The sequence below is a fragment of the Mycotypha africana genome (assembly GCF_025528875.1).
Source record: "Mycotypha africana strain NRRL 2978 chromosome Unknown BDF20scaffold_1, whole genome shotgun sequence".
Taxonomy (NCBI): domain Eukaryota; kingdom Fungi; phylum Mucoromycota; class Mucoromycetes; order Mucorales; family Mycotyphaceae; genus Mycotypha; species Mycotypha africana.
In genome coordinates, this window is record NW_026515725.1 from 1 (window position 1) to 9,547 (window position 9,547).

At 51.5% G+C, this 9,547-nt stretch overlaps 2 protein-coding genes across 2 annotated transcripts; both read right to left on the reverse strand.

The window, feature by feature from the left end:
* Nucleotides 1–201: 201 nt before the first annotated feature.
* BDF20DRAFT_812222 (uncharacterized protein) lies at nt 202–594 on the reverse strand (the record flags this gene model as incomplete). Its single annotated transcript, XM_053076758.1, has 1 exon — nt 202–594. One exon carries the CDS (start codon nt 592–594, stop codon nt 202–204), a length of 393 nt encoding a protein of 130 aa, XP_052940007.1.
* A 3,603-nt stretch (nt 595–4,197) lies between these two features.
* Nucleotides 4,198–4,710, reverse strand: BDF20DRAFT_830856 (uncharacterized protein; the record flags this gene model as incomplete). The annotated part of the gene is made up of 1 exon (XM_053078391.1): nt 4,198–4,710. One exon carries the CDS (start codon nt 4,708–4,710, stop codon nt 4,198–4,200), a length of 513 nt encoding a protein of 170 aa, XP_052940008.1.
* Nucleotides 4,711–9,547: the final 4,837 nt, after the last annotated feature.

Consider the following 9,547-nt stretch of genomic DNA (forward strand, 5'->3'; position numbering starts at 1 on the left):
GAGATTATTATGCACGCGATCCATTGATCATTATTTGCTAATCTGGGGGACAAAAAGAAGATTATCGTAAAAAAGGGAGTTGAAGAAACTAAAAAAACTTAAAGATGCCAAAAAAAGTAAAAAAAGAGAAGGGAAGAGAGAAGGGCGAGCAATAGAATACTAAGTTAGATTTCATGACCATGGTCTCCCTCGCATCGTGCACTAAAAGGTTGTGGCAGTGGAGGGTCGAAGCCAGAGGGTGCAATTCATCAACAGTTCATCATTGGGGAGGAGACAGAGGGGAGGAGAAGACTTGTCAGACCAAAGTCGACCAGGGTCAGGATCAGTAGAGTAATCCCCTTCGGGATTACACAACTTGTCAAAGTGCCATAGAATTGAGCAGAGATCCACCCAAAACTCAGGACAAGCGGCAGAAGAAGAAAGAGGGAGCTGACAAAGAGCGTAATCAATACGATTACCTCGAAAGACAGATGGCACAGAGGGGAGAGACAACCACAAGTGGGAAGGCACAAGATGACACTCGATGAGGTGGCGGCGAGAAGTGTGATCCAAGGCACAGGGGCATGGCTTTGGTTTTCCAGGGAGCCAGCCCATCCTCCAGCGAACTAGACGGCTACGATCGGCACGAGAAGCAGGCAAGTACATCACGGGATCCACCCCAAGAGAGGTGCGGCAGGCACGAATCAGGACTTTATCTGTTTTGGACAGATAGTCATCGAATTGCTGCTGTCGGTAGCGACGCAACCAGGAAGACATAGGGTAACCACGTTCCCTAAGAGAGGCAGGCATATCGGACGCAAGGCGTCGGCCACGAAGAGATGTCAAGGCAGGAGAAGTCAGAGAAGAAGAGAGCAGAGACAGCAGGCAGTCTGAGGGCAGGACCTGGGCACGTAGGCAGAACTTGGCCACAAGAGTGTCCGCACGGAAACGCATCGATGGCAGGTTAGCCAGGTGACAGAAGACGGAGGTCGAAGAAGTGCCATGACCACCAAAGATCATGCGGAGACAGCGGTTCTGGACCTTTTCCAAGGCAGTGTAGTCCACACCACGAAGCTGAGCAATGGCTAGGCCATATTCCAACTTTGGCCGAACAAAGGTAGCATAAAGCCGAGCAGAGAACAGAAGGGAAAAGCCGGAACGGTTAGCACCAAGGGCATTGAGCTGTGACATTTGAAGCATTGTACCGGGTTTACGCTTGTTAACAATGGAGGAAGCAGAGATGCCAGCACGGCGGAAAGGAACACCCAAGTAGATGAATTCGTCAACTACTGGAAGAGGCACACCATAAAGCGACAGAGTCACCGAGGTAGAGGAAGTAGCAGAAGGTGGGTTGAGAACCGCACACTTCGGAGGAGACCATTTGTAGCCTAAGGCAGAGGAGTGGGACTCAGCCAGAGAGAGCATTGCTTGAACTTCACGAGCTGTACCGATGATCGCCACATCATCCGCATACAGCAAAGAGTTGATAGGCGTTGGTGAAGGGGCCGTAGGAGTTGTCACAGGATACCAGAGAGGGGAGGGTGCCGTGGAGAGGGAGGTAGACATCACTCTTGTTGTTCGAGAAGAAGCAGCAGTCCGAAGCAGAGGAGCCAAAGAGTTTATATACACTGAGTACAGGTGGGGACTGAGAACAGAACCTTGGAGGACACCTGTACTAGGAACAAAGGATCGGGACACGTTGTTCGACAACAACACGGAGACTTGAACATCGTCAAACATGTTGGCCAGAAGAGAGACAAGAGACAGAGGAGCCGAAGCAGCCAACAGGGAGTTCCACACCACACGGCGGTCGACAGTATCATAGGCAGCCTTGATATCCAGGAAGGCTACGACGGGAAAATGATGATGCACACGATGATATTCCTTCATCAAGTCGTGCAGGCAGAGAGCTTGATCCAGAGCACTTCGTTGGGGCCGGAATCCACCTTGGGCCACATCAAGGGGAGGAGAAGCAGAGATCACCACCGGAGAGAGACAGATCTCAAAGAGCTTTCGAATAATGGAAGTCAATGAGATGGGCCGGAAGTTGCCAGGATCATATACATCACCCTTTTTGTGAATGGGAACGACGTGAGCTTGACGCCAAAGAAGAGGAGTAGAAGCCCAGTGATAGCAGAGAGTAAACAGCTTTGACAGCAGAAGAGAGAGAGGCCGAGCAAGAGGGAGAAGCATCTCAGCACGTAGATGGTCGGGACCAGGGGCCTTTCGACGGGGAAGCAGTTTTAACGATGATTCGACCGACGTAGGCGAGAGGGCAGAAGCAACATTGGCAGGCAGTTCGAACGGAAGGGAAGAACTAATCACAGGAAGAGGAGGAGGACGAGGAGAGGGAAGGCCAGTGCCAGCATAGATGGCCGCCAGGTGAGCGCTCATCACATCGGCACCTACAGCAGGACCGCTGGGATGAACAAAGGCAGAGGAACGGGAACGGCGGGACTTCAGCCGCTTGACCTTTTTCAAGGCCGAAGGCATATCGGCGGCTTCCAAAGCATCACAGAACGCACGCCAGGAGAGTCGCTTCGCTAACCGGAGGTCTTGTTTGAATTTCGCATGGGCTTGAACATGCTGATTCCACCAATAAACCTTTTCCATACCAGAAGAGTGTCGCCACTTACGGTAGAACCGTTCACGAAGGTCGGCTGCTGCTTGTAGGGCTGGAGTCCAAAAGTGTTTCCAGTGAGAAGGACGAGGAAGTCGGGTGCCAACCGAAGAGTCCAACGCCGTATAGATAGCCTCATGAAGAGAGCTATTCAAGCCATTCATGTCGGGAGGAGAAGAGGAGGAGGACGACGGACCATCCAAGAGGAGCTGAGCGAGGCGGTCATCAAGAGAAGATGTCAGCGAGCGGAAACGGCTGATATACAACTCGCGGGTGTCGGCTTCTTCGAGACGAGAGAGATGCCATAAACGACGAGGAGCAGGGGAGGAACGAGGAGGAACAGTGGATGGCATAGGATGATCAACAGGGACTGAGAGATGGAAAGAGAGAGACATCAGTTTGTGATCAGAGCCTAAAGAGAGGTCAGAACGAATCGTAATGGAAGGTGAGGAGAGGGCAGAAGGAACGTTGGTAATAAAGTAGTCGACGATACTAGACACTGGTTGACCACGACGAAAAGAAACAAAAGTGGGGACACCATGGGAGAGAGAAGCATTCAGAATGGACAACGAATGTTCTTCACACCATTGCTGCAACAAGTTGCCACGAGTGTTGGAGCCAGAGTCACCAGTGAAATCGCCAAGACGCGCATTCAGATCGCCACAAATGATGGTGTCTTGAGAAAGGGGAAGGGAGTCGAGAACGGATACAATCTCCTCGGAGGAGAGAGAAGGTGGAAGGTATAGACAGATGAGTCGAAGGAGGAACCTAGATGGAGACAGAGAGCATACCTGGTAGGGGAAGGAACTTGAAACACAGGCAGCGGACACGAAGGAGAGACAAGGGCAGAGACACCCATGGAACCACGGAAGTTGCCAGCAACCGGAGAGCCATAGAGGTGAAACTGTTCCCAGGAGGTAGGGAGGCGAGAAGGGGAGAGCAACCAGGTTTCAGTAATGAAAAGGAGGGAAGTAGCCTGGCAGTGACGGAGGACGTCATCGACGGAGGAAGCTTGGAGACCATTGGCATTCCAGAGACCATGTTGAGGGAGAGAGAATGGGTGGTAGACGAAGAGGGAGGATGGGGTATCAAAGGAAGGTATAGAGGACACATCAGAAGATGTGTTATTAATGGTGATACGATGATCACACATTAATATTCCATGCTTGATCGGTGTCGTCGTTATCGGATTCAAAGTCTCCGGAGCCGAAGACGCGTTTCGGGAATACTTTGGGCGTTCAAAAGCTTGGGACGGGTAGCGGCAATAACGCGGGCAAGGTCTTCCTCAGTTATCCAAGCCTGTTCGGCAAAAACCTTGGCGACGGCGACGGCAGCATCTTTGTGATGGTCAATCACAAAATTCAGGCATGGAGGCAACGGCGGGAATGGAAGCGCATGGCAGCAACTTCCCGGTCAGCGACACTGGCGGTAACAAAGCGAGGATCACCCAAGTGTGCAGGTCCAAAGGATCAAAATCGGCCACAGTTTGAACCTTTGCTCGTTCAAGGGATTCTAGGAACGACGCCTTGAATTGGACGTGGATCAGGAGGCCAATGATACCACGGGCAGGGAAAGCAACATCAAGAATGCGAGCGGCATCATTCCAAGAACGCGCAAGTTTCGGCGGACCTCCATTCTGGTATAGCGACGGGAACGATGAATATACACATATTCATAACCTTGTTCGCCGGTATCAAGGTTGAAGCCGCGACAATGGCTTCACGGCGCTTGGCAGTGACGGGTTTCTTGGCTTTACCCCTCTTGGCAACCGTGCTCCAAACTTCAGTTGGGCAACGGTGGGGCAGCGGCAGCGGTGGCAGCGGGCTCAGCGGCGGAGGGGCTTGGCGGGCGGGGGCAGGCCTAGAGGCGGTAGGGCGGTAGGGCGGCGGGGCGGGCGGAAACCGTTGGCTGGCAGCGGCGGCAAGGGCTTCAGCCAGGCGGGCACGGAGATCATCGTTCTCCTGCTGAAGAGTCTTGTTTTCAGCAGTGACGGCAGCTAGCCGTTCTTCAAGAGCGGCAAAGCGAAGGAGAGTCTGGTCATGTTCGGCGACCTTGTTAGCTAGCAGGGCGAGCTGATTTTGGAAATTAGTCATTTCGAGATCTTGGCTCATTGGAAATGGCAAATGTCGAAATGGCGATGATGGCGATGGGAAAGTTAACGATTTCGAATCGGCTGAAATTAAAATATGTTGTTGTCGAAAAAAGGGCTGAAACAATTAAAAAGGATGAACGCGATCGGATTACTGGTTGTCGAGATATTACGCGTCAAAGTGCAAAAATTACAAAAAAAACGAGTAATCAGGGGTCGAGATGGCGGTAGTAGAGTTATCGGATCGGAACAAAAATTGGACAGTTGTTACGTAGTCTGAGAGCTTTCCAAAGAACTAGTTTTGGGTGATGGATGGCAAGAATTGGTCGAGATATACCTGGTCAAAGTTCGGCTTTTTTTTTTCGGCGGGATATGAAATTTACCAAAAAAAATGGGGAGCGGAAAGAAAGGTGGGGGATGTAGCTCAGGCGAAAATTTATGTTTTTATTAGTTATAATGCATTCGTTCTTTTGAACATTACTGCTAACTAAGGTGAGACTATTGAGGAGTGAGACTGTCAATGAAGATGTGGAAAAGGGGCCAAAAAAACCCAAGACTCACGAAAAGTATATATAAGGGGGGAAAAAAAAGTATGCGAAGAGGAAGGTAGGGGAGAACGGGTGGCTACTCAACAGGCTTCAATACCATGGACTCCCTCGCATCGTGCACTAAAAGGGTTTGGCAGTGGAGGGTCGAACCAGAGGGCGGTATCCACACTGTCTTTCGACCACAGACGAGTATCAGGAAGCAAGACCTAGCCATCACCAGCGGAGGAGGACGACCAGACAAGCCCAGGCTCAGGATCCGTTGTGTAATCACCTTCGGGATTACACAGTGTGTCAAAGTACCAAAGGATCCGACAGAGCGAGACCCAGTACAAAGGGCAGGGAGCAGAGGAAGAGAGAGGCAGTTGGTTGAGGGCATGATCCACCCGATGGACGGGGGAATCAGCAGGCAGGGAAGGCAAGTCAAGCCACAAGCGGGCAGGAACCGAGGGGCACAGCAGCAGGTGGCGACGAGACGTGTGGTCGGTACCACAGGGGCAAGGCTTTGGCTTACCAGGAAGCCAGCCCATACGCCAGCGAACGAGGCGAGACCGGTCAGCACGGGAGGCAGGAACGTACAAGACGGGGTCAATCCCCAGGGAAGGACGGCAAGCGCGGATCAACACCTTGTCCGTAACGCCCAAGAAGGACGAAAACAAGGAGGACCGGTAGTTACGGAGCCACTTGGCCAGAGAGGAAGCGGTGGGAGCAGACAAGACGGAAGCAGGGACGTCCTGTACCATGCGCAAGGAGCGCAAACGAGGCAACGAGGGATCCGGGAGCGAGCTGCTCAAAAGAGACAACAGACAATGTTGTATCGATGAAGAGATCACTGCTGAATATTACATAATAAAACCGAAGTACGCTTCGTTATTGATAGTTATAATTAAATGGCAGGTTACTTCACGTACATGATCTATTGGTACTTCAGTCTAGAATTTACATTGTTGATTGAGGTGACTTATCCAGTTTCTATTAGCCTCTATAACTATTACCTTATAGAGTGAGAGGTCTTTATTTGCTATTCCGCAGACATTATTCTATTCCAGACTCCACCTATTAAAGGTCGTAGAGGAGGTACACTAGATTCGGTGATCACTTTATTGTAAATTTATAATCTTCATCACGATTATGGTAACTATTGAATGCCCATGTCGATTATATCCTCTTCTCTACTGGTTCCTATAATGGACGCTATTAGTATCATTCAAAACCAGTCTATATACCCAATCACTTGTTGTCCGATAGGGCAATCTTTATATTGCCCGCTACTACTAAGTCGACCAGTCAGGTCGAGTTACACATTTCTGTTGCTCTCTTTGGGTGTTCTGTCGCTGGTGTTTATTGGTCCTTTCTCCTGGTTACAAGATCAGTTAACATAGTCCATGGTGAATAGGCCTGTATACCACTCCGTAAAGATATAAATACAGTTGATTCTGTTCATCTAGACGAACTTCATCTTAATTTTAAGAAAGAATAAACTTGAACCTTCAGAGTTTTCACAGACTTGTCACTGTTTATTTCCTATTTTATTTATATTTTGATCTTACCGATCCAACAGACAATCTTCTGGGAGGGAAGCGGCTCGACAACAGAACTTGAGCACCAAGGTGTCAGCACGGAAGCGAAGAGAAGGCAAGTTGTTCAGGTGAACAAACACCATGGTAGAGGCAGTACGATGACCTCCAAAGATCATCCTCAGGCAGGTATCTTGTGTCTTTTCCAGGGTCTTGTAATCCTTTTGGAGTAGGCGGGTGACGGCGAGACCATACTCAACCTTGGGACGCACGAAGGTGGCGTATAACCGAGAGGAGAGAAGAAAGGAGAAGCCAGAGCGGTTAGCACCGATGTCGCGTAAGCGAGCCATGGAGGCGAGAGCACCGGGTTTGCCTTTGGTTACCACCGAAGAGGAGCAGATGCCATTGCGGCGGAAGGGGACACCAAGGTAGATAAACTCATCCACTGTAGGCAATTGCTCACCATACAGCTTCAAAGGGAGGAAAGCAGTAGAGGAAGGAGAGGGAGAGTTGAGCAAGGCACACTTGGCCGGAGACCATCGGTAACCAAGCTGCAACGAGTGGGACTCGGCTAGACGAAGCATCTGCTGGACTTCGGAAGAAGAACCAAGCAAAGCAACATCGTCAGCATACAGCAAGAGGTTGATAGCAGTAGGAGAGGGGGCCAGGTCAGTAGCGGGAGGATAAGTCCACGGATTAACCAGAGGACCGGAGGGAGAGGAAGAGAGGACGCGGGTAGTAGTGCTAGAGGCAGCAGACCGAAGCAGGGGAGCAAGAGAGTTGATGTACAGGCTGTACAGATGGGGACTCAAGACCGAACCTTGGAGTACACCTGTACGGGGCCGAAAGGAGGGAGACACTGTATTGCGCAACAGGATAGAGATGCTGACATCGTCAAACATGTTGGCGAGCAGGGAGACAAGACCACGAGGAGCACCGACAGACAGGAGGGAGTGCCAGATGATCCTGCGGTCAACAGTATCGTAAGCAGCCTTGATATCCAAGAAGGCAACCACAGGCCAGTGATGATGAACACGAAAGTACTCTTTCATAAGGTCGTGCAAGCAGAGGGCCTGATCCAGAGAACTTCGTTGCGGGCGGAAGCCACCTTGGGCGATGTCCAGGGGAGGCGAGACAGAGGAGAGGAAGGGAGCCAGACACATCTCAAACAGTTTGCGCATGATGGAGGTCAGAGAGATGGGCCGGAAGTTGGCTTCGACAGAGGGATCACCTTTCTTGTGAATAGGCACAACTTGAGCCTCACGCCAAAGGGAAGGGGTGTAGGACCATTGGTAGCAGAGAGCAAAGAGGAGAGACAGGACCCTAGCCAGAGGCTTTTTGATGGGTTGCAGCATTTCTGCACGCAGATGGTCAGAGCCAGGAGCTTTACGACGAGGCAGGAGCTTGATGTGACTCGTGATGGTATCCAACTGCCAGACGGCAGAGGAACCATCATCAACACTTGAATCAGTGCTGAGGTCGCCATCACCGTCCAAAGACGATGAAGAGTGGATCACACTTAACGACCGAGACACAGAGGGAGAACCGAGACCAACACCATCGCCCTGAGACGATGAGGGGTGGACCACACCATATGGTACGGAGAGATCAGAGGGAGGGAGGGAGCCGTCATCACCGCCCGAGGACGATGAAGGATGGGCCACATCATACGGCAGGGGAGCACTGGGGAGGTCCGGAGGACGCCCAGCCGGGAGAGAGGAGCCAGAGTACACGGAGGCAAGGTGGTCACGCATAGCGATCGCACCCGCCGCATCACCGTCTGGATTCACATAGCCAGTCTGTCGTTCCCGACGAGTCTTGATCCGCTTGATTTTAGAAAGCACCGTCTTGCTGAAGTCATCGTTCTCGAGAGAGTCACAAAAGGCGCGCCAGGAGGCTTGTTTCGCTCGACGTAGGTCTTGCTTGAACTTGTTGTGGGCCTCGATGTGCTTGTTCCACCAGAAGATCTTGTCCATTGCACTATGGCAACGTCGCCATCGACGGTAGAACCGCTCACGTCGCTCAGCAGCTTCTTGGAGGGCAGGGGTCCAGAACCGTTTCCAGAGGGCCGGCCGTTGGGCACGGGCACCAACCGACGAGTCCAACGAAGTGTATATCGCCTCATTGAGCCGAGTATTGAGGGCATCAATATCTGGGCGAGAACGAGGAGGGGAGGACAGAAGAGAAGAGAGATCTTGGATAAGGGAGGAGGACAGAGAAGCAAACTGGTGATAGAAGAGGTCACGAACATCAGACTCACTTAACCGGGATAGATTCCAACAACGACGGATGCAAGGGATAGAAGGGGGAGACTCGCGGGCAGAGGGATGACCTACAGAGGCTGGAGGGGGGCAGTACTGCAATGACAAAGACATCAGCTTGTGGTCAGAGCCCAACGACAGATCTGAAGCTATGGCAATAGAAGAAGAAGGGGGTGAGGTATCAAATGTCGACAAGTTGGTAATAAAATAATCAACAATACTACTCACAGGGCGGCCATGACGGAAGTCAAGAAGCGTCGGGGTACCGTAGGAGAGGTGGCGGTTCAAGATTGACAAATTATTGTCCCTGCACCAGTCAAGGACGGTAGTACCACGAGAGTTGTTACCTGAGTCACCAGTAACGTCGCCAAGGCGTGCGTTCAGATCACCACAGATGATCGTGTCATGGGAGAGAGGAAGCGAGGAGAGCACAGCAGAAACATCCGAGCATCTCATAGAAGGCTGGTCAGGCGGGAGATACAAGCAGATCAGACGCAAATGACGACCAAGTTGAATGCCAAGTGCGAACTGATTGC